The 23,459-nt window shown below is 63.2% G+C and overlaps 1 protein-coding gene across 1 annotated transcript in view; it reads left to right on the plus strand.

Annotated features, from left to right (window-relative positions):
* Positions 1–23,459, plus strand: part of NCOR2 (nuclear receptor corepressor 2) — a 158,054-nt gene that overhangs the window by 35,068 nt on the left and 99,527 nt on the right. Inside the window, exons 3-7 of the mRNA XM_090291290.1 lie at positions 3,800–3,999; positions 10,310–10,437; positions 12,448–12,625; positions 17,638–17,817; positions 21,253–21,366. Of these exons, the coding sequence (XP_090147416.1) occupies positions 3,895–3,999; positions 10,310–10,437; positions 12,448–12,625; positions 17,638–17,817; positions 21,253–21,366 (705 nt within the window). The 5' untranslated portion in view covers positions 3,800–3,894. The remainder of the gene's footprint in view (positions 1–3,799; positions 4,000–10,309; positions 10,438–12,447; positions 12,626–17,637; positions 17,818–21,252; positions 21,367–23,459) is intronic.

A 23,459-nucleotide genomic window follows, 5' to 3' on the forward strand; every position in this document is an offset into this window, starting at 1 on the left:
GCCTCCCCCGCGGCTCCAACCAGGGCCACTTCCTCTCCGCTCACCGCGGGGGGGCGTGGGGGGCGAGGTGGGCACGGCTGCGGCCCGCGGCTTTCGGCATCGGAGTCGGGCCTGGCTGCTCTGCGGCTGTGTGATCTCGGGCAGGTGCGTCACCTCTCTGCGCCCGGGCTGCCTGATCTGTTGGGTCGGATGATCATGCTTGCTGAGGGACATCAGAGCCTCCCGTGGGGTGCCCAGGGGCCGGGCCCGTTTTAGGGGAAGGGGCAGGTGCTGGTGTGTTCCACCCCGGCCTGTTTGTTGCTGAAGGTCAGTGCAGGACGCGGCCCTTTAGCCAGGCTGCTGCGGCCCTCTGTCCCCGGACGTGCTCACTCCCATGGCCCCTGGGGGTTTGTTCCCCCAAGGACCTGAGGTAGGCTCCAGGAAGGCCCTGTCCCCCTGTCCCCAGATGCCTGGACCCGGTGAGCAGAGGGACCCAGTGGAGGAGCGTGGAGTCCAGCCGTGTGGCCCCAGCGTGCTCAGTGACCGTGCTCGCGTCCCTGCCCCCTTTGGGCCTCCGTTTCCTCAGCTATAATAAGAGGGTGTTGGGTGAGCCGAGTGCAGCCACGGTTTCAGGGCTGTCCAGACCCTGGGGGTCCCAGCTCCCCCTCAGGGAGTGCTCTGGCTTCAGGTGTGGGCCCCCCCCCCCCCCCCCCGGGTGACCTTCTCATTAGGGACTCGCAGGCTGACGTGGTCGGCTCCCTCCATCCAGCCTCACTTTGCTCATCTGCCAGGTGGGGACAGTGATGGTCACTGCTCCTGTTGCTGATGCTGTCATTGTTGTTGCTAGCTTGCCCCCCCACCCCCCGTTCCCCAAATTCTGAGTGGCACAGGGCAGCCGGGCTGCCCACAGAGCTCCCCTCAAGGGGTCTTTCCTCCACCTCTCCCTGTCGGGTCTTGGAGTCTGGGCTGCAGGCCGTCCCCCGGGGTCCCCTCTGCTGGGCTTCTCCGAGCCCCCGAAGGGCCCTGATGGGTGTGTGTGCGCGCGTGGTGGGGGCGCTACTCCTGCCTGGCAGCTGAGGCTTAGTTCTGAGGCTCCCCTACTGGTCCCAAGTCCCAGGGTTGGTGCCTATCAGTTTGGAGAAAATTACAGGCACGTGGGGTGCAGACAGCTCACCTTCATCGTATCGGGGGCGCGGGCTCAGTCTGCAGGCTCCCGGGCTTGTTTCAGCAGCTCTGTCCCTTTAACAGGCGTCTCCCCCCATCGCAGAGCCGTCCCAGCTGTCACCCTCCCCAGAGCAGAACCGGGCTGCCCGGGACCTGGGAAATCTACGGGATGTCCCGCCTGGGGCTGGAGAGGAGTGTGGGGCAGGACCCCCTGCCCTCTGGACAGAGACCTCGGCCTGGTAGGGGAGGGCGGCCCCGTGTGGGGGTCTCTGACCTCGCCCCTGCTGGACGGGGTCATTATTGGGTGCCTGCTGTGTGCCTAGCGCTGTGAGCAGAGAGCAAGGCGGAGACCAGGTCCCAGCCACGCAGCGGGCTTCCTCTGGGGACCTGGAAGCTCACCAGCATCGCGTGGTGGACGGGAACAAGGGCGCGTGGGGGTAGCAGGCTCATGGGGTGCTGCTGCCTTGTCTGTGGCGTGTGGGCAGCTGAGCAGTCCTTGCTGTGTGCCACCCTCAGACGGGTGTGCTAGAGGGTCACGTGGGAGGCCCTGCAGGGGACGGTGTGCGGGGACCCCCCTGGCTCTGTGGGGCAACAGGGCAGGCGCCGTGGGGCTGCGGTTTGAGGCCTGGATCCCTCGCCACCGGCAAGGGGGTCCTTAACCTTGCTGGAGCGCTGTCCTTCCTCCTGGGAGCCCAGCCCTTGCTGGGTTTGCCCTGCTGAGCACTGGCCGTTTACCTGGCACGTGTGGTGATGGACAAGCCTGCGTGGAATGCTCACGCCCCTTTGCCTCCGAGGACGCTGAGCCTGAGAGCCATGGGACATCTTGCCAAAGGCGGGATGAGGGGCCCGTCCCTGGGCCCACTTGGCCCCTCACATGCGGTGTCTGAGGTCCATGGAGCCTCCTCCTCTGTTAACGCTGCCCCGGTCCCACCAGTGTCGTCTTGCGTGGGGACCCTTGCAGTTGTAGCCCCTTCCCCCAGGTGTCCTGTTCTGCTCCACTCTTGCCCTCCATGGCGCCTGCTGGTCACACACTGTGACCCTTCACGGCCCGCTCCCCACCTTCCATGGCTCCCTATGGCCTTGGAACATGACCCGTCCTTACCCGGCCACCCCCAGTCTGCTCTCTGTTGCTGGATCTGCCTATCTTTTGCACACGGAGGCGCCTCCCACGCAGCATCCTGTCCCCAAGGTTGGTCCTCGCTGTGGCAGGTGCGGGAGCTCCGCTCCTGTTGTGGCCCAAGTCCCGTTCCACGTGCGGCTGGACCACGTGTGTGCGTCCCTCCCGCTGTGGCTGGGCCGGGCTGTCTCCGCCTTCGGCTGGCGTGAGCGTGTGGCCACGACACGTGTGTACGTTATTCCTGTGAGTCCCTTTTTTCAGTTCTGTTGGGTACGCGCCTGGGAGTTGCTAACATAGCAGTTGGTAACTCTGTTTAACATTTTGAGGAACTGCCAAACTATTTCCCTAAAAAAATTTTTTTAGGAAATATGACTGAAGTTGGGAGGGGTAGAAATTTGGTTTTAAATCAGTTCATGGTGAATGAGGGGGGCACAAGATCTTCAGGGTCCCCTAGCTTTGGGGACAGCCTGCATGTGAGGACGGGCAACTGTTTGACGGGCAGGTGTTGGGGGCTTTAGCCCCCCCAGGTGGGGGGCTGGGGAGCCAGCCAGGCCCGGGCCTTGAGGCCAGGTGGGCAGGGAGACGGCCGAGGGCTCTCCAGGGCGGCTTTGAGAAGGTGTCCCCTCCTTGACTCTGAAGCCTGCGTACCGTGCGTGAGCATTTGGCGGGGGCCTGCCGTCCCCATCGGTGCTTGGTTAGTCCAAGGACGTTAGAAGGGTCTTGTCACCACCTTATGCAACACAAAGTCACACGGCAGTTGAGCCCGTTGTAACCCTGGGTGGGGGGAATGAAGCAGGGGCCCTCAGAGAAGGAAGAGAGGGGTTCTGGGGAGGGTGGGGGACCCCAGAAACATCTGGGTGAAAGGGCAGGGCTCCCTTGCTTCCCTGACTTGAGTTCTTTCTCCTTTCTGCGTCTTCTGTGTCCTATGTGTGAAGCCTGCGGATGTTCCTGGAGATTCTTCCCGGTGCAGACACGGTGGTGTCCCTCCTTCCCCTGGGAGCCTGCAGTGGCCCAGGGGCTCTCCTCCGTGTCCTTGGTGTCTCCGTCCCCGCTCCCAGCTCGAGTCTGGGCCAGCCTCGTGTGTGTCCTGCTCCCACGTCCTAGCGTCACCCTCTTGCAGAGGGTCACTCTGTGACCTTCCTCCTGCCCGCCGCTGCCCGAGACAGCTGCCTGTCCCACCCTCAGGGGCTTCCCGTGAGCCGCTGGGAGCGCAATCCTTCGCCCCGTGACTCAAGCCCACAGAGGCCTTGGTGTGAGCTCGGGTGGGCCGAGGGGGCTTGGGAATCTTCGGGGGGTCGGTGGGAGTGGCACCCCCGAGGCTGGGTTGCCATGCCTGCTGCGTGAGGGCCCTGGTAGTGGGGAGGGCCCATCTGCCTGGCCCATCTGCCTGGCCCAGCCTGCGGTCACAGTCCTCCAGCGCCACGTCGCGCCATCGTGCGCAGGGGGACGTTCAGGAGGACCTGCGTTCTGCTCTTCCTCCAAGGCCCAGGGGGCGGGCATCTCTGTGCCTGATCTTGCTTCTTCCTGCTTTTCTCACAGGTGCCTGTCACAGGGCCGCCCGGGAGCTGATGAGGAGGACTGGCGTTTAGCCCTCGGCGGCCATCGAGAGGGAGCTTACCTGGACAACCACCGCCATGTCGGGGTCCACGCAGCCCGTGGCGCAGACGTGGAGGGCCACTGAGCCCCGCTACCCACCCCACGGCATCTCCTACCCCGTGCAGATCGCCCGATCCCACACGGTAAGGGGTACCCAGGTCACCTGTGGGGCATTCTTCTGTCCCTTAGTTCCTGCCCCGTCCCTTTACCCCTTGGAGTCAGGGCTGGTGTGGCCACCGAGGCCCGGAGGAGAGCCGGGTGTCCTGGCAGGGACCGTGGCCTCGCCGCCTCCCCGGTCCTTGCGCACCTGGGGAAACTGGCTGAGCTGGGGTGCGCCTCTCAGAGGCCGCAGGGGATTCGCATGCAGACATGGAGCGCCTGCTGTATGCACTTTGCTCACGGCGCCGCCCCTTCTGGGCTCCCTCCTTGCTTTGGGATAGGCTGGCTTCCAGGGGACCATGGCTGGCGTCCCTCCCCTGCGACCCTCAGTCTGGAGTTTCTTTACTGTGGTGACTCTTGGCCGCGAGACAGTGAGGCCCGGCATATGCCATGTCTCTGAATCCCTGGTCTGGGGGGTCCAGGGGTGTGGTTCTGCTCACAGTGGGGACGACGTGCCTGCGGGAGAGCTTGTGGCCTTGCGACCGGCTCTCCTAGGCTCCCCGCCTCCCGCCTCCTCGTGGGGGCCCATTTCCTGCCTTCACCTCTAGCTGCATGAGGGTGGGCCTTTGGTTCTGCGCTGTTGGCATTTATTATTGGGCACCTCCTGTGTACCGTGTCCTCGGGTGCTTGTCAGGGGGCTCTCGGGGGCCTCCTCGGCTCCCCAGTTTGGCTTCCTGGCTGCTCAGAGAGGGGCGTGAGGCCCCGTGGCCGGGGAGCCAGCAGCTCTGCTGGCCTGCGCGTGGGCGGGCGCGTGTCCTGCTCAGCCCGTGTGGTCCCCCCACGTGAGACACACAGAGGAAATGGCAGCGGAGCACAAATTTTCCGTCAGTGAGCGAAGATGAACCTCCTGGCCCAGCTGGGGAAATGGGCCCACAGGACGCGCGTCAGCTCCGAGCGCTGTCCCCATCCCCAGGCCTGAGTCACCGAGTCTCACACACAGCCCAGTGACAGAGCATCTCCCACTGGTCTCCCGTTTTGCACGTGGGGACTGGGGTGCACAGTTAAATGGCTGTGAGGACGAGTCAGGGATGCCTGTGTCGGCTGGGCACCTACGTGCGCCCTGGCCTGCGTGTCCGCTCCGGCAGGGCGGGCGTGGGGTGGTGACATGCGACGGCCATCGTGGCGTCACGACACAGCAAAAGTGAGCCTCGCGTTCTGAGCCCTTCCCAGGCCACTGTCGGGGGCGGAGCCCCGAGCGTGTACAGAGCGGCCACTCCTTCTTCCAGTGCCCGGGGCCCCTGACGCGCTCCGTGTCGGATGGGGGACATTTTGCCGACGAAGGAATGAATGGGACAGGCTGCCTCCCCAGGCCTCATCTTTCATCACCAAGTGGGGACAGCGAGAGCTCCCGTCCTGTGGGGTTGGGGCGTGTGATGTGTGTACAGCCCCCGGGGCGGTGCCGGACGCAGCTCGGCCCCGTGTGTCCATGGGATGCTTACAGCTGTCACTGTCACCGTTCGTGTCCTGGAGGGGCTGCCCCCCGTCCTGCTGGGCTCACACCCCTCTTCCACTCCCACTGTTGCTTCTGCCCTTTGCCGGGTCTGGGCCCTCTGCAGTCATTGGGGGTCACCAGCTGTCCTCAGACACCACTACTCGTCACTCCCTGGCTGTCGGTGACACAGGACAGGGCTGGACAGGGCCCGCTGGTCACCACTGCTGCCAGGCAGGGGGCTGAGCCAAGGGGTGTGCAGGGGTCCTGGGCAGCTGCGGGGGTGCCCCTGTCCTGTGTGGCAGAAGCAGTGGGACCCTGATCCCTGACCCTCTGCCTCGTGTTGGGGGTCGCAGCTAAGGGCCCTTGCCCGTCACCCTGGGCATTGGCGGTGGGGGTCTTGCTCTCCTGGGTTGTGGCCTGGGCTGGAGGCACTTTCCCTTGGGTGGTGGGAGGGGACTGCTGGCTCTGTTATCTGAAAACACCCCTCACAGCTGGCAGCCCCGTGTCCCCAACCCCTTCCCACTGGCTCATTCTGCAGGCAGGCTTGCCTCCTGGGGTGGCACCTTCCGGCCCCAGAGACCTCCGCCAGCTCTCTGGGCTCAGGCCAGGCCTCCCTGGGGCCCAGAGAACCCCTGGGTGTGGCTTTCAGCCACTGTGCCTGCCAACCCACTTGCTGAGGGGGCATCGGGCCACTCACTTAACGCCATGGGGCAGCCTCGGTCTTCCCATCTGCAGAACGGGTGTCGTGGGTCTGAGCGAGGCGCTTGGGTAGGGTGCTGGCGGGGTGACAGGACCCAAGGAGGGCCTGTTCCCCTCGTGACTGGAGGACCCTGGGCTCTCAGAGGGGCGGTGGAGCCCCCTCCTGCGCTGGCCTAGCTTTGGGCTGTGTTACCGGGGGGCCACTGGGCTGCTAATGTGCCGCAGCCCCGATGGAAGGCTCGGTCCGGGTGTGCTTGTAGAAAGGCCTGGAATCCAAGCCGTGGGAAGCCCCGCTGCCCTGACCCAGCGTGGGCGCACTCCGCTCCGGCATTGGCTCCACCTGCAGGGGCTGCGTCCTGTCCCCTCTCTCCTTGTGGTCTCGGCTTCCCTCCCCCACAGCAGCAGGACCCCACATCTTTCCCTGAGGGTCCTGGCACCACTGGCACTGTGGGGGTCCCAGGATGGAGGGTCCTGATGAACCTGCCTCCTTAGGAGCTTTCGTTTGGCCTACCTCTGTTCTGCCAAGCCCCCTCGGACCCCCGGAGCTCTCCTGAGCGCCAGCAGTCCCCATGCTGAATGAATGTGTTCAAGTCCAAAGACCCAGGGTCTGAAGCCCAGAGCTGTCTCTCCCTGCTGTGTGGCCTTGGGCGAGTGACCGAACCTCTCTGTGCCTCAGCTGTTCTGGAGGCAGCCTGCTTGTGTCCACTCCTGCCTCGGTGATGTTGTGGCTGTGGAACTTTGGACATGAGTCCTTACCGCCCGTGCCTCAGTTTCCTTGTAAGATGGGGAGATCAGATCAGTTGACATGGGCAGAGGCCTTCACGGCATGTCTGGCAGAGTGCATGCGCTGATGGGATGATGATGAGGATTTTCCAATGACACGGAGCTATTAGCATCCTTTTCATTTCGGCCCAGGGCTCACTGGGGGCTTTTCCCTTCAGGAGGGAGGCTCACCTTCTCTAAGTATTTCAGGCTTCTCAGCCCATGCTTCTCTGTCACGGCTACTTGGTGAGGCTCCTATTGTCTCACGAGAGTGGCTCAGCAGAGGCATGAAGCCACGGCTGTGGCCGTGAGCCAGGGACACGTGACGAAACGGGCCAAGCCTGGCTTTGGCCTTGGGCGGGCTGACTTCTGCCCTAGATCAGTGCTTATCAGGCTCCGTGGGAAACACCCGTCTGTTTAATTTCCAGTTTGTCACACGCTGATACTTGGTCCTATTGCGTGTGACCCAGTTCGTGGACGTGGGGGCTCTTGGCAGAGGCCAGCAGGACACGTGCCGACTGCGCGCGTGGAAGTGGTGGTCGTGTTGAGGAGGAGGAAAGGTCAGAATGCAGATGCCTCGGGCCCAGGCCCTGGACGAAGGAGCCTGCCTGGCTAGTGGGGGACCTGCACCCAGGGCAGGGAGCGGGGAGCAGACCAGTGGGGATGCTTGGATCCTTTGCCTGTTTCCTGAATGCCGCCTGGGGTGGTCTCTCCCTTCATTTTATGGCCCCTCCTGCTTGGGGACAGCTCGAGAGAAATGATTGGGCCTCCCAGAGCTCGCCTGCTGAGAGCCTCTGTGCCTGGAGCATCATTCCCTCATTCATTCACTCACTCATCCATTCATTTATCCATCTATTCATTCACTCATTCACTCATTCATTCATTCACTCACTCTTCACTCACTCACTCACTCATTCACTCACTCTTCACTCATTCACTCATTCACTCATTCATTCTTCACTCACTCTTCACTCACTCACTCATTCACTCACTCATTCACTCACACATTCAGTCACTCACTCACTCATTCACTCACTCACACATTCACTCACACATTCACTCACTCATTCACTCACTCACACATTCACTCACTCATTCATCCTTTCAGCAGACACTTGTCAGGCTTCTCTTCTCTGCCTGGGAGACATGGCCGTGAACAAAACAGAAGCATCCCTGCCACATGGCACTGATGTTCTCCTAGGGGATCAGTGAGCAGAGGAGGAGGAGGGAGGCATGGCTGAGGCTGGGGGTTCCTGATTGAAGCTGGGGGCCCAGAGAAGGAGGTCTCACTGAGAAACTGACCTTGGACTGGAAACTTGGAGGGAACGAGAGGGCCAGCCTCGTGGAATCCGCCTAAAGAGTGTTCCAGGCCGAGGGGATGGCATGTGCAAAGGCCCCGAAGTGGGAGCTGTTTTGACGGGGACCCTTGTCACTCCAGGAAGGATCCTTGAGCCCAGGGTCCGGGAGTGGACTGCATTCTTACTTTGTCTGCTCCAGATGTCTCCCCAGCCTCTCCTGGGGTAGGGGGTATCCCTCTCCCACCCGGGCCGCAAAGAAAATCCTCTTCCCAGCATAGCCTCCCTCGTGCACCTTGGGGCCCCCCTGCTTCTTGTTCTGCGACCCAGGGAAGTCACTCACCCATCCGGGCCCCACAGCTCTCCTGTGGCGATGGGCCTCCGGGGCTGCCGTAGGGGCTAAATTAGCGGATAGAGAGCATTGAGTGGCAGGCACACATGTGGCCCCAGTGAGAACCCCCCGGGTCGGACCTTCCTGGGGACTCCCCAGTTCTTTTTCTTCCTGTAGATCTTCCAGGCGCCCTGGGAGTCCCTGGGCTCAGCCTTGGAGACCGGCTTCAGGCCCTGGGGTGGAGGTTAGCATGGACACCGCCGGAGGGGCCCTCAGGGGGACTTTGCTGACAGGCTCATCCTCTTGGGTCCTGAGCTGGGACACTGAAGCCCGAGCGTTGCTGCGGCGGTGTCCCTACACCACCCGGCAGGGCCCTGGGCGCCTCCTCCCGCCCCTCATTGGGCAGTCACGGGCACCGACCAGCCCAGGCCCTCTCGCGAGGGATGGCACCGTGTGCTCTCTGCCGCTCGGCTCATTTTGCTCTTGTATGGAAGAGCCGGCGGGGAGACATTTCCTCCTGGCAGACTGCGTGGCTTGCTGATTTCTTCTCACACCTCTGTGCGTGCGCGTGAGATGTTCCGCCTGGCAGCCTTGCCGGCGTGATCCCTGAGGCCTCCCCGCTCCCTCCCTCCCTCCCTCCCTCCGCCCTTTCTTCTTCCTTTGCCGCCGCCTCCCTGTGCGCTTCTGTTTGCCAACACCTGGTGCTTTGTGCCAGCCATCCTGGGGGGGGGGGCTTCTTTGCCGTCTGGAAGCTGCCTCAGCCTTGGGGGAGACCCTTAGAAAGTTAAGGGGGATCAGAGGTGGGAGGCACTGAGGCCTCCTCCCACGTGGGTCCCTTACTCATTTCCAAGATGAAGCAATGGGTGCCCAGGCCCTGCAGCCACGTTCGCGCATCAGGCTGCCCGGGAGGCCCGTCCCGCAGCATCTCCGGCGGAGCTGACGGCCCGCTGATCCCAGCTCCCAGCTCCCAGCCTCGTCACGCCGGTCTGCAGGGTCTGGGAGCTGGGATCTCAGTGCCCGTCCCCTGGGTCACCTGCTTCTCTGCAGAAATAACTGCGTCAGCCAGCCAGCCAGCCAGAGAGCAAAAGAGGGGCTCAGCGTCTTTGGGAAATGTGGAGAATTAGGAAAGGTGCCCGCAAGAAAATAAGTCACATGCACTGCCCTCTCCCCTCAGCCTCGCCCGTGTCAGACGTCACCAGCTGATGGCCACGCTTGGTGACCCGAGCGTTCCAGGCGGGCAGAACCATCGGCCTGCGTGGGTGCGTGGGTGTGTGTGTGGGCTGTCCTGCGTCTTGTTTGAAAGACTTCCTGTTTTTGAAAACTTGACAGCTGGGGTGCTTCTGATTTGTTGCTGCTTTTAGTTTTTCCTGGGCGATAACGGATAATGAATGGCATTTTACTAAAGTGGGAGGGTTTTGCCTGAATTTTATCCTTCTGACTTTGATCTTTGTTTACACACGTGACGCACGCATGTGGGTTTTCTCTTTGTTCCAGAGCCTGGTCTGTGGGCCTCACAGACCGACCGACCCTCCCTGTCTCAGGCGGACCCCGTGCTCACTTAGTGCCCGAGGTGGGCGTGGGGCCGCAGTGCTCTCCCGGTCGTCCCTGCGAACGCGCGGGCTCAGCTGTCTCATCTGGGAAATGGGCAGAATCCGAGCCACGTGGGGTGCCGAGCGCGGTGCTGGCCCCGGGCGCCTCGGCTGACGGGCCCGGTCCCCTTGGCCGCTGGCCCCAGCCCGGCCCCCGAGGGCCACTGACCCTGTCCTCTCGTGCAGGACGCTGGGCTGCTGGAGTACCAGCACCACCCCCGGGACTACACTGCGCACCTGTCGCCCGGCCCCATCGTGCAGCCCCAGAGGCGGAGGCCCTCCCTGCTCTCCGAGTTCCAGCCCGGGCACGAAAGGTGAGGGGCACAGAGCCACCGGCCAGTCCTCGGGTGGGCCGTGGGGGTGCACGAGGAGGGGCAGGGGCCCGCAGGGCTGTGTGTTTGCCCTTGTCCTTGGGCTGAGGGTGGAGATGGGCTGGGAAGAACCACGTGGGCCTCACTCGGGCTGCCCGCCCCGGGTCTTCAGTGGCTCTGGGTGTGTGGCCCAGGCAGGAGGGGTGACCTCCAGCTTGTGGGAGGGGGCAGGGCCAGGTCGCTGGTTGGGGGGCCATGCCCATACCTGGGTGCACACAGAAAGCCTCCTGCTTGTCTCCTTTTATCTTCCCCTTTTCTCTGAATCCTCCTCTGCCCGTCAGCTGGCAGACGGGGCCCTCTGGTGTCTGCCTCCCGGTGGGGGAACGAGCCTGTGGGCAGCGCAGGGACCCCAGCGAGGGGAAGGCCGCAGCCAGAGCAGGGCATCACGGGGCCTGAGAGGATCACGGTCCGGACCCTCTAACGTGGGCCGGCCTGTTCTAGGCTGTGGGCGCAGAGTGGGGATGCAGACAGGTGGCCCTGCCCCTGGGGGCCCACCATGTAGCGGGGAGGTGCCCCCCAACACACACACAAGGTGACTCTAGAACGTGACAGGTGACCTGTTACCTGCAGGGTAGGGAGGGGCTGCTGCTCCACTGGGCTGGTCGGGAAAGGCCTCGCAGAGGGGGGACTTCCGGTTGATAAGGAGCCGACCATCCCAAGCTGGGTGAAAGCATCCGTCACATGCGACGGCCCCGCGGGGGCGATGTGCTAGGTGGGAATTCTCCCCGAGGGGAGGAGCCTGGTGGCTGTAGTGGGTGGGCGCTGGGAACAGGAGGGTGAGCGTCGGGAACTACGAAAGGGTTTTGAGGTCAGGACAGGATATCCCTTCCACTCTAAGACCCTCCAGGCTTTGCAGAGCGATTGTAGGGTCCAGGAAGGACCACTGAGACTGGCCTGTCCCATCGGCTCCTCCTGTCCCTGCGCTGAGGCTGCGCGGTTGAGGGATGGCCAGCATTTGCTCTCTGGGATGGCACTGCAGGGACCAGACCTGAGCCCTTTGTGGTACTGCATCCCCCGGAGGCATCCCAGGGCCATGCCAGGCGGCCACCGCCAAGGGCCATGGCTGCATTACTTTAGGAGCAGGTGGACTGGTGTGGACAGAAGTTTGCGTGAGATGGGGTGTGGCTGGTGGGCAGGGAGGCTGCTGTTGGGTGAGGTGCCTTTTGCGCTGGGACTTGAAGGAGTTGGGGTGTGTGTGCCAGCAGATGCCCACAAGTGCAAAGGCCCTGGGGCAGGAATGCAGTGGGCCATGTGAGCAGGGGCCGGGCCAGGCAGGGCCTGTGCGTGAGGGGACTGAGTCTGGCTTCTAGTCCAGGTTTATTGGGAAAGACACCCCCTGGACAGACATTGCAGCAGGGCCAGGGTGTGTGTGTGCTCAGGCAAGGCTGGGCCTGCTCCGGGCAGTCAGTGTCTCTCCTGCACACTGGGCAGCAGGGTGGGCGAGAGCCAGTCAGGAGTGCTTAGGCTGGACAGCTCCTGCCGCTGCCCCAGGCAGCTCCCTCAGGGGGAGGTAGGGTCAGGCTGAGCAGCCAGAGTGCTGGGATTGGCTGGTGCTGGCTGCCCCGGGCGGGTGACGTGCAGGGGACACCACGTGTGTTAGACCCACGGTGCTTTTCGGACATGACTGTGTCGCTAATCACCTGGGATCGTCTTTATTGTGCAGAGTCTGACCCAGCAGGTCTGAGGCTCTGGGGGCTAGGGTGGGGGGGGGGTGCTGATGCTTCTGGTTCCGGGGCCGCACTCGGGAGCAGGGATGTGCGGAATCGGGGTGCATTCCCCCCTGTAGGTGCGGTCAGTGAGTGCTGACTTGAAGGAAGACAAGTCTGGGTTTCAGCCCTAAGTGCCCTGGACGGGTGGCCACTTCTGCCGCAGGGCCGAAGAGAGCACAGCGCCCAGCAGGCGCTCGGCAAGGAGGGCAGGAGACGTGACGCGCGCACCCTTCATGCTCCACAGGTCGCAGGAGCTCCACCTGCGGCCCGAGCCGCACGCGTACCTGCCCGAGCTGGGCAAGCCGGAGATGGAGTTCATGGACAGCAAGCGCCCTCGCCTGGAGCTGCTGGCTGACCCCCTGCTGCGGCCCTCGCCCATGCTGACCGCCGGCCAGCCGGGGGGCTCCGAGGACCTGTCCAAGGTAAGGCCGGGCCCCGCCCGCAGCTCCGGAGCACATTATACTGGCTTCTTCCGTGATGGGCTGCGTGCAGGGAAGGAGGAGGCCTGCCGGGAGGGGGCAGCCTGGGCCACGGCTGGCAGGTGGGCCGAGCCCGGGCCGGACAGAGGCTGGGCAGCGAGAGGAGAGTTGAGGACAAGGTCAGCTCTGGGGGCCGTTCCTTGGCTGGAGAGGGACAGCTCCCACCAGAGTGTGTCCGGACCGCAGGGCCACCCCCGCTCCGTCCCGGAGGGCTTTTTCACTTGACTCCTGTTGCAAAGAGAAAGCAGGGCTGAGAGGCTGGGTGTGCAGCTCTAGCACCTGGGGTTTGCGGCTGTGGGGGTGGGGCTCTGCTCTTCCACCAAAGCTCAGGACAGTTGAGTCCGAGGCTCGTCTGACCTCCATTTACATGGAGGAAGCTGACCGAGGGGCCCGTGGAGGGATCCCAGCCAGTGGCCCAGGTGCCGCAGTCCCCAGGGTCACCCAGACGCCTGGGGTGGGGCAGGGACTGGCCAGGCGACAAGCCCGTCCTGCTCGGCTGCGTGGTGGCTGGCCCTTCCGTGTGTGCCGAGCAGTTCGATGGGGCTTCTTCACAGCCATGGGACACACACTAGCTCGTTAACGGCCTCCCAGCTGCTGGGTGAGGTGGGCTTGCTGCCGCCCTGCTAGGGATGGCTGGGGACTGGGAGCCAGGCCGGGCGGGGGGCGGCGCGTTCGGGCCTGCTGGGTCTTCCTGTCTGCCTGATGCCCGATGGGATTGAGTGGTAGGATTTCAGGGGAGGCGGGTCCGTCCTTTGGGAGCTGGCACGAAGTGGGTGTTCTCTTGGTGGCAGGGAGGGTGGTGACAAGCTACCGTTAAGCAGGTGCTGGCTGTGTGTCATGCAGTGTCTTCTCAGGCCCACGAAGGCCGACCTGCGATTCCCTTTTGTTGATGGAATTCCAGGCTCAGCGGAAGCCACTTGCCCGTGGCCGGGGTGGGTGGGGGTAGTGGGGGAGGGACTGTCCTGCTGCCGCTTCCCCTCTGGTTTCCCTGTGGGCTGCTGAACCCCCCACCAGGGTCAGCCACCCTCCCAGCCCCCCACTTGAATCTGTTTCCTCTTTGTAGCCTTGGCTGCTCAGCCTCCTGAGAGGGATGTTGTCCTGTGAAAAGCTATTTCCTAAAGCGGGTCTCGGGCAGATAGGGCAGTGGGATGTGTGTGAAGGGGGCACGGGGCCATGCCAGCGAGGCTGCGTTTCCTGTGTGGGGACTCCCATGCCCCTGTCCCACGTGCCCAGGGGACGGGCCGGTGGCTGTCTCTGGCCACCCAGACTGGGGGCTCGACCGCGGGTTCTCATGAGGGGCCATGCGTCACGCAGCTCTGAGTCTGCATGCTCGTCCCTGTCCTCTTTGCAGTCCCCCCGGGACTCCCTCTCCCTCTGTACGTCTTTCTCCGTCCCAGTGTCTGTCCGTCCCTGTCCCTCTGTCTTGGCCTCTGTGTGTCTGTGTCTCGGTCTGTCTCTCTCTCTCTGCCTTTGTCTGTTTCTCTGTCCTTGTGCGCACATGTGTCTGTTCTGCTTCTGCCTGGGTACGTGTGTGTGTCTGTGTCTGGCTCTGTCTGTCTGTCTGCATCTCTTCTCTTCCTGCACCCCGGGGCGGGGGCAGGGGTGGACCCTGTGTTGGGGCCTGGCTGGACCCACTGCTGAAATTGCTCCAGGCTGCTGAGCGCGTTTGGAAAATGTGAGCACAGCAGGCGAGGGACAAGCCAGGGAGGCAGCTCTGGACGTGGTCAGATGTGTGTGCGTCTGCTGCCTGGAATTCGGCTGCTGCCGGAGGCAGGAATTGGATGGGCTGTTTCATCCAGCCCCTCCCCTCAGCTGTGTGTGTTTTTCCTATGAAAGTGTTGTTTTCTGATGCTGCCCTTCCCCGGAGCTCTGCAGTCCTGTGGTGTTGAGGCTTCCCTTGGAATTCAGCAAACTTTGCTTTGGGGACTTGAGAGGCATCATCAGCAGGGCCCCTTGTGACCGTCTCTGTCTGCGGGCCGGGAAGGACAGAAAGCCTGTGTCAGGCTGATTTGAGGCCGCTTGAGTCCGGCTCGTGGAACGGACGTCCAGGGTTGGCTGACACAGGCTCACCCGAGCCTGGGCGCCGTGGTGACATCTCAGGTCCCCGGCTCTGCTCATCTCTCGGGGCCGCCTCCTTCCGAGGGGTCCTGGTATGTCCGACCGCCGGCCCTTCGTCTTCCCACGTTCAAGGCCGCATTTCCAGCCCAGAGCTGGCGTTCCTCTTGCCTCCGGGAGCCGGCGCCTGAGCTGGAAGCCGTCGTGCTGATGGAGCAGACGAGTGCCTGGCGCGGCCCCGATCCCGCGTGCAGGTGCGCTCGGGGGCGGGGCCTCTCCGGGGGCGGGGCTTGGGCTGCCTGCGTCTCCAGTTCTGCATCGAGAGCTCCTGTCGGCCTGCATTTCTGCACTGAGGGCATCTGATGGGGACCGCGGGGCCAGCGGCTACCTGCCGGCCGGTGGGGGTGTCGGCGTGGGGGTCTCCCGCGGCTTTGGGCCGAAACGAAGGCAGCGGCCTCCCTCACAGCCATCCGAGGCCCAGCCAGGGTCCAGGGCCCGCGGCACCAGGAAGGAGGAGACCGTGTTCTTGGCCCGCCCTGGTGGGAGGGACAGCAGGTAGTGAACCGTGTTAGGCGACGCTCACGCTGTGAAGCTAACCGTGTCGCCGCTCCCAGGCGTGTAGGACATTCACAGTGCTGTGCAGCCACCTCCCACCCCTGTCTGGCCCCAGAACGTGCTCATCACCCCCAGAAGCCGCTCCACACCCATCGGCAGTCACTGCCCACTCCCCCTCCCCCCAGCCCCTGGCACCCACCAGCCTGCCTTCCGTCGCTATGGATTAGCCTGTTCTAGACGTTTCCTAGAAATGGAGCCACACACCACGTGCCTTTGTGTCTGGAGCGTGTTCTCACGGCTCCTCCGTGTCCCGGCGGGTGTTCGCGCTTCGCTGTTGCTCTTGTTTGAGTCGTACTTCGTTTTGTGGATGAGGCCACGTTTTCTTTCTCCCCTTGGCCGTCGATGGGCCCCTGTGCATCCCGGGTGAGAACCAAAGCTGAGGCTGAATGGACCTCGAGGAGGAAGCCCCCACTGAGGAAGACAGCGTGTACCTCTTCAGTCCACGGGGAGGTTTCCGTCCCCTCCGCCAGTGGTTCCTGGCGGCTGCCAGTCGCTTCATCTAACACACTGCCAGCTTTGGGGACAGGAACCTTGTTTTTGCTAATGTTGCTTTTGAGAGTTATTCCCAGGTTGGGCTCACAGTTTCGGGTAGTCCTGCCCCCAGAGCCTTTCTATCCACAGCTCTTGTTCTTGTTCTGTTATCTCCCTTCCTCGTCCTGGTGGGAGATGAGGGGGGAGGGGAGATGTTTCCTACAGCAGGTGATGTTGTTGGGCTCCAGGAGCCACGTCACCACCTCTCGTCCCCGAGAGCCCTGAGAAGTGAGTGCGGCTGCCAGGGAGACCCCCATGTGCCCCAGCAGCAGGGAGGGAAGGGGCTGGGGGCGGTGGCAGGAGGGTGGGTCTGATCTCAGCTGGCACAGAGGTGTGGGGTTGGGCCCTCCGGGCAGAGAGGACGGCTTGTGCAAAGGCTCTCAGGCGCCAGAACGCAGGAGCTGCTTCTGGTCTGGTGTGGGAGGGGGCCAGGTGCCCAGGGTCCCCGAGTTCTGTGGGTCAGAGGGAGGCTTGGCAGCCCCTGGGGCTGCAGTTGCCCCGGGGAATAGTGTCCTCTGTCCTCCGGAGCAGCTGCTGTGGGGGTGGAGAGGCAGCAGCCTGGATCGCCTCCCGGGGCCTCCCCTGCCAGCAGCTGCTGGCTTGGCCTTGAGGACGTCACGGATTGGGGGGCGGGGGCTGGGTTCCACCTGCACTGCCAGGACTGAAGCGGGCGGGGGCTGGGGGGTGGGACAGTCCAGCCAGTGCTTCTGGAGCGCTGACAGGAAGTGTGCCAGGCTCTGAGCCGAGTGCTGTGCACACATCCGCTCATCCAGCTGTCCCATAGAGCAGATGAGGAAACTGAGGCGGGGGGGTTGGTGCGTGATCTGCTTGAGGTCACTGAGCCTAGAGGTGACAGAGGGGCGGGGATTTGAACCCAGGGCCTCGAAGGTGAGCGCTGATAAACCTCAGTCGGTGGAATAGGTTCCCTTGTTTGTTTAACATGTTCCTAAAAACAGCTTTGTGACGCAAAGAGCAGGGCCCAGTGACGACAAAGCAGAGAAACACTGGGGAATGCCAAGAAGACAGTGGGAGGGCCCCTTCACCCGGCCGCCCAGAGAGCTCCCTCTTGCATCTGCGCGTCGCAGCCCTGTAGGTTTCCCGTGTGCGCGTGCGCGTGTGTGTGATTTCTGCAGAACCATGGCTGCACCGTGTCTGATACTCTGTGATTTGGCGGTTGGGACTGGCATCATGAAAAAGTGTTCACAGAGGGTCAGCTGGCGCCAGGCCTTGGGGGGCAGTGCTGGAGGGTCTTGGGGCCTGTTTTTGAGGAGCTCAGTCGAGTGGGAGGGCACAGGCAGGGTGTGTGGAACGAGAGCAGCGTGTCAGGGGACAGGGACGAGGGACACCTCTGCAGCTCGCAGGGCAGTGGGGAGGACTCTCTTGGAGGAGGGGAGAAAGGCTCTGACCTTTGCCGAGGGAGCGCTGTGCCGGGACGGGCACGCCTGGCTGCAGAGGCAGGGAGGTCGGGCTGGTGAGCAGCCGTGGGGCGTGCGTGGGACGCGCCTGGGTCGTGGGGCTGTCGTGACAGGTGTCTGGTGTACTGGGGCTTGAAGTCCGGGCTGGAAAGTCGGGGTGCCTGCCTGTGTGAATACAGTTCCGCTGGCGCCCAGCCACGTCCGCTCACTGACACGCCGGTGGCGGCTTCCTCGTGCATCAGGGCTGAGTGGTCGCAGCAGACGCTGTGGCTGGCGAGGCCAGAGGTACTTCCTGGGGTGTACCCTGCTCACCCCGGGCCTGCTTCCTCTCTGCCGCAGGACCGCAGTCTGGCGGGCAAGCTGGAGCCGGTGTCGCCCCCCAGCCCCCCGCACGCCGACCCCGAGCTGGAGCTGGCTCCACCGCGGCTCTCCAAGGAGGAGCTGATCCAGAGCATGGACCGCGTGGACCGCGAGATCGCCGTGGTGGAGCAGCAGGTCTCCAAGCTGAAGAAAAAGCAGGTGGGGCGGCGGGGGCGGCGGGGGGCTGGGGGGGCCTCTGAGTTCCTGGTTCCGCCGCCGTGAGGGGGGCGTTAGTCCTGGAAGCCGTGCCGGTGCGCTGAGCACGGCCCCCGGGCCGCCCGGTTGTGGGTCTGCGTGAGGGTCCCATTCTGCGGGGAGCCGAGCTGTCCCGCGAACGTCCTGCCTTCAGGGTCTGCGCTGTCCATGACGGTGCCGCCGGCTGCGCGTGGCTGTCGGCCACTTGAAACACGCTTTGTGGGGCCGAGGAAGTGGGTTTTTTATGTAGTTCAGTCCAAATTAAGGGGGTGTACACGTGGAGAGCCGCGCGAGCCCGGTGCTGGGCGTGTCGGGTGGGGGGCGAGAGGTCAGGTTCCGGCCCCACGTCTGCCCCTGCCTCTGCTTCGCCTTCCTCATCCAGCCTGTGGGGTGCGGGGGGCGGGGGGGGTATACCACCAGACACTGGCCCCGGCTTGGAATCCGTGTGGGCTGGGCCTCCGAGCTCTGCCTCAGTTTCCTTGTCTGTGAAATGGTCACAGACACGATGCCCCCTCAGGTGGTGAAGAGGGAACAGCTTGTCCCGTGTAAATAAGTCCTCATTGTGACCCAAGTTAATGTAAATATTTGTAGTATTGATGTCATGATTTCCTTTTTAATATTGACATAAAATTAATACGCTGCCTTTGCCCAGCTCTTTACATGGGACGCACCCTGGCAGCTTCAGGTGTTGGGCCCAGGTGTCCCCTCCCCTTACAGGAGCCCTCACGCCAGCCCCCCTCTATCCTGGGGCCCCGCAGGCCCAGCCCTGTCGGGCTCGGGGACCGCTTGTGCAAATAAAGATTTATTGGCGCCCAGCCACATCCGTTTGTTGACACGTCATGTGTGGCTGCTTTCCTAGCACAGCAGCAGAGCCGAGTGGTCACAACGGAGACCCTGCAGCTGGCAAAGCCAAAAGCATTTACTCTGGGTCTCGACAGGACACGTTAGCCGCCCCGCTTGCTGTCCACACCCCATGTTATTACCTGCCCCGCTTTGTTGAGGTCTCTCCCCGCAATGGAACGGCAGAGTCCTGTCTCCCTGCTCACCGCTGGGCTCCCAGCAGGGCCGGAACGTAGCAGGTGCTCGTGAAAACCTGTTGGGAGAGTCAGTGTGACACTGTCTTCACACAGGCGCATCAGGGCTGCGCCTCACCTGGTGGCTCCAGGTAAGGAGTGTGGAGTCCTGTAGAATCAAGGGCCCGCCCTGGCCACCATGGGCAGCGGCCTGGGGCAGAGGAGAGGAGACCCCGTGGAAGCAGTGCAGGGACCTGTGAGCTGGCTCTGAAGGACGCACAGAGGGAGGCTGGGCCAGTCCGTGCGGCTTGGCCGGCTGTCCCAGGCCTTGGGGTGACAGGTGGGTTTCCAAGATGGTGGCTCAGGTCTCCTGAGCGAGGGCCAGGCTCAGGCAGGCATTGCCGAGGCTGCGTCTGGCGCCTCCAGGCGTGGCTTTGGGGTGAGGTTCTCGCTCCAGGTCCTGCGCACACGCTGGTGACTGTGGCCGGAAGCCAGGCGGCTCAGGGCAGCCCTCAGTAGTTGCCTTTTTAAAAACTCATTGGCTTCTGTTGAACTAAAATTCACGAAACATAAACTCACTCATGCTAACGTGAGCAAGTCAGCAGCGCTGAGCACATTCAGGGTCATGCCGCCACCTTGTCTAGTTCCAGAACATTGTCATTGCCCTGCACGGAGCCCCCAGACCCATGAGCAGCCACTCCCCGTTCTCCCTCCCCTCCCACCATGAGTCTGCTTTCTGTCTCTACGGATTCGCCTTCCGGATGTTTCATATACGTGGGATCACAGACGATGTGGCCTCTTGTGTCTGGTGTCTCTCACGAAGCATCCTGTCCTCAGGGTTCATCCACATTGTAGCAGATGGCGGTGCTTTGTTCTTTTTCATGGCCGAGTAATATTCCTCTGTATGAACGGACCATGCTTGTCATTCGGTCACTGGTGGACATTAGAGTTTTCCTACCCTCTGGCTGTTGTGCAGAGCTATGAGCATTTGTATTCACGGTTTTGTTCTGAGCACCTGCTTTGAATTCTTTCACGTATACCCTTAGGGGTGGATTGCTGGGTCATGTGGTCACTCCGGGAGCCACCAGCCCACTCCGCAGCAGCCATCCCATTTTACATTCCCATCAGCAGTGTCCACAGGCCCGGACCCTTCCACGTCCTACTGTCCCAGAGTGGCCGTTTGTGCTCGGTGGCCAGCTTTTCTCCAGCTGCTGGGCAGTACTTCCCCCGGGTCGTCTCCTGGGACCCTTGCTGAGGTCAGCACCATTGCTCCTGCTTCCTCTGAGGCTGACACAGGGCCCGAGGCCGCGCAGCTGCCGAGGCTGGAGTTCGGGCCTGGCTGAGCCCTCAGCTGCCTTCCTCGCCGGGTTTCTGATGTTTCTCCTCGGTGTCTCGGGAAGGCGACCCTCACTGATGGCAGAGTCTCGCCCACCCTCTCTGGCCGTGCACTTCTCCCCTTTCTTGGCTTCACTTGCCCTACACTTCGGAGCGCTTGTGATGCTTTGCTGGGTGCAGGCTGCCCTCCTGGAAGCCACGGCCAGGGGTCGTTGAGGGGCCGGGGCAGCTGGGCTCCACCTGCCAGGCCTTCGCGCCTCCAGGAACCAGAACGGGGTTTCCTGGTTCTTTCTGTGTTCCCTCTCGGCCGCCTTCTTGGGGGCATAGTGGTTTGCCCCCTGGTCATGGGCAGGCTTTGTGAGCGTTACGAGCGGAGAACAGTGTTCTGATCTCACTTGAGATGCCCTTCCGATCGCACGCCTGCACGCTGGCCTCCCGTGCGCCTTGGGCCCGCGTCTTAAGCTCGCTGGCCTTTATTTCCCCCCTTGGTACAGACGGCATGGAGGAAGGCACTGCGCGGTGTTTGGGGGCAGCCCGTGTGGGCCCCGCAGGGCAGGGGCAAAGACCATGCTGCTGAGGATGGAAAGTTGCTTCCCAAGGGCCGAGCGCAGTGCCCACGCGAGGGTAGGGAATCTGATTGTCCCCATTTCGCAGATGCGGAGGGCGAGGTGCAGAGTCGGTCACAGCAGGGCTGGGGTTCCCATCTGGGCAGTCTGGCTCCAGGGGCTGCACAGCCTCTCCTGAGGACGATGACAGATAATGACGTCAGGCCCGCGGCGAGCTCCAGGCTGCGCTGCCCGCTCCCGCAGCCCTGCCCGGGAGGCGCGCGCTGTCAGCCTCGGGGCTCGGAGCCCAGGCGCCGGCTGCAGAGCGCTCGGCCGTCCCCGCGGGGGGAGCTGGGGCCTCTCCCGGAGTCCTGGCGGGTGACTCAGAGGAAATGGGTAGCAGCCTGACTTCCTGTGCGCGGCCACCAGCCCGGCGTGCGCGCGGGGGAGCGGCCCGTCCCCTTCCGCCCGCCGGCGCGCTCACCACCGCGCTCTCCTTCCCGCAGCAACAGCTGGAGGAGGAGGCCGCCAAGCCGCCCGAGCCTGCGCAGCCCGTGTCGCCGCCGCCCATCGAGTCCAAGCACCGCAGCCTCGTGCAGATCATCTACGACGAGAACCGGGTAGGCGCCGCGGCCCCGCCCCGCGGGCCCCTGCGCGCGCACGGCGGCCTGGGTTTGCGGGTGGGCGGGGCGCGGCCGCGGCGGGGCCCGTCGTGTTCTGCTCGGACGTGGTGCTGGCGGGACAGTGCTGGCCACGGCTGCAGCGTGGGCGTGAAAATGTAGGCGTCGGGGCACGGGAGCAGCAGGGGCCCCTGGTCAGTGGGGGGGATGGGCAGCCGCGGGGGCTCTCAAGTGAAAGAAGTTCCTTTAATGCAGAAGACAGCCGTCATGTTGTGACTATGACAGTAACGGCGGGCGCCGCTGAGCAGCTCCTCCTTTCCAGCTTTTTCTCCTCCTGGGCCTAGGAGGGGAGGTGCGGTAATTGTTTCCATTCCACACATGGAGGGACGGAGGCCCAGAGAGGTTAGGTGACTTGTTTAAAGTCGCACAGCTGGGAAATGGCCCCTCGGGCCTCAGGTCCTGCTTCGTCAGCACAGGCCTCTCCTGACATTTAGCCCTGGGTGGGGCCTTCGGGATGGTTGGACACAGGACCGATAGCAAGATGTGGGGGCTCCTGGGGGGTCCCTGGAGGGGGCTCGGTCGTGGGGACCAGTTCAGAGCACCCAGAGCAGCATGGCTCTAGGAGCTGATCCCCGAGGGTCTGAGCTGTCCTGAAGGGGAACCTGGTGTCTGGTGAGGTAGTGAGCTCCCTGTCATCGCTGTCAAGCCACTGGGAGCTCAGCTTCGGTGGTGAATGGCCGGCTCTTTCCAGATGTGCTCGGGGCCTGTGGGTGCTGAGTTCCCTCCCGTGTTACAGGCGAGGAAGGAGACTGAGCCCAGAGAGGGGCTGTTGCAGGTCTGAGGGCACCGAGTGTGCAGGGTGACTGATGGGGACCTCTGTTCCCTGCCTCGGCCTCCCTGGACCCCCTCATGCCCGGAGCTCCCATCCACCCTGCCTGTCTGTCTCTGCGGTGGGATATGCTCTTGGCTGATGGGTGGGTGCTCAGAGTGCAGATGGGGGCTGGGGCGTCCCTGGTATGTTGGGACCTGGGGACATGTCACTGATGCCTACAGCCGGAACTCCAGGCAGGAAACCACTGGAGCAGCTGCTATGCCTCCACCTCTTGAAGCAGCAATTGATGCGGGATGGGGCTGAGCCTGCTAGACCTGGGAGCTATGTGTTGGGCCTTGTGGGGCTGGTCACCCAACCCCACAGCCTGGCTCCACAACCCAAGTCACACATAATAATCATAACAGGAGAGCTATGAGGCCACATGTGCTTTCATCAGACATCTTGGTTCAGATTCCATCTCTTCCGCCTCCCGGCTCCATGTCCTTGGGCACATAACTTAGACTCTGTGTGGCTCGTTCTCCTCGCCTGCAGAATGACGGTATTGTAGCACCGACTTCGTACAGCGGCGTGGAGGCTGAAAGAGTTCATTCCGTAGTGTCACAGAGCAGTGCCTGGCACCAAGGGAGTGCTGGCTGTGCTCCCACCCTTGTTCAGGTGCACCGGGCGCGTGGCACACAGCCCATCCACGCATCCGTCATTCGCTCACCCACCCATTCGTTAGCAGCCATGTACGGGATGCCTGCTCTTCACCTGCTCCTCTGCCAGGCACTGGGGACACAGCCGTGACCTCGGCCCGGCCCACTCACATTCTTACTGATGGGGGAGGCAGAAGCACACCCTCCAGTCCCTACCCGTGGGCACACCATTGATCTGAGGAGTTGTGCTCCTCCGTGTCCCCAGTTCCCCTTTCTGTCCTTTCATTTCTGCACCCCTCTCTCTGCTCAGCCCTGCTGGCCTTGGTGTTCCCTCGAACACGCAGGCCCCTGCCATGGTGCTTCTTCTCCCCACGCGTGTACACTCCTGCTGCGCCAGCGAGGCCCGTTTCGACCTTCTGTTCGTCCTGCAAACCCTTCAACCCCCATTTCTCCTCTTCCTGGCTTTAGTTTTCCCTTTCTCCCCTGTTCCTGTGGGACACGGTTCACGCTTCCTGCCTCTTCTGTGTGTCGTGAACGGAAGTTCCGTGAAGGCAAGGGATCTTGGTCCCTTTCTTTATCTCAGCTCTGTCCCTAGTGCCCAGGACGGTGCACGGCACGTAGTAGGT

The sequence above is a fragment of the Furipterus horrens genome, unplaced genomic scaffold, assembly GCF_987537825.1.
Source record: "Furipterus horrens unplaced genomic scaffold, mFurHor1.1.pri manual_scaffold_11, whole genome shotgun sequence".
Lineage (NCBI taxonomy): Eukaryota > Metazoa > Chordata > Mammalia > Chiroptera > Furipteridae > Furipterus > Furipterus horrens.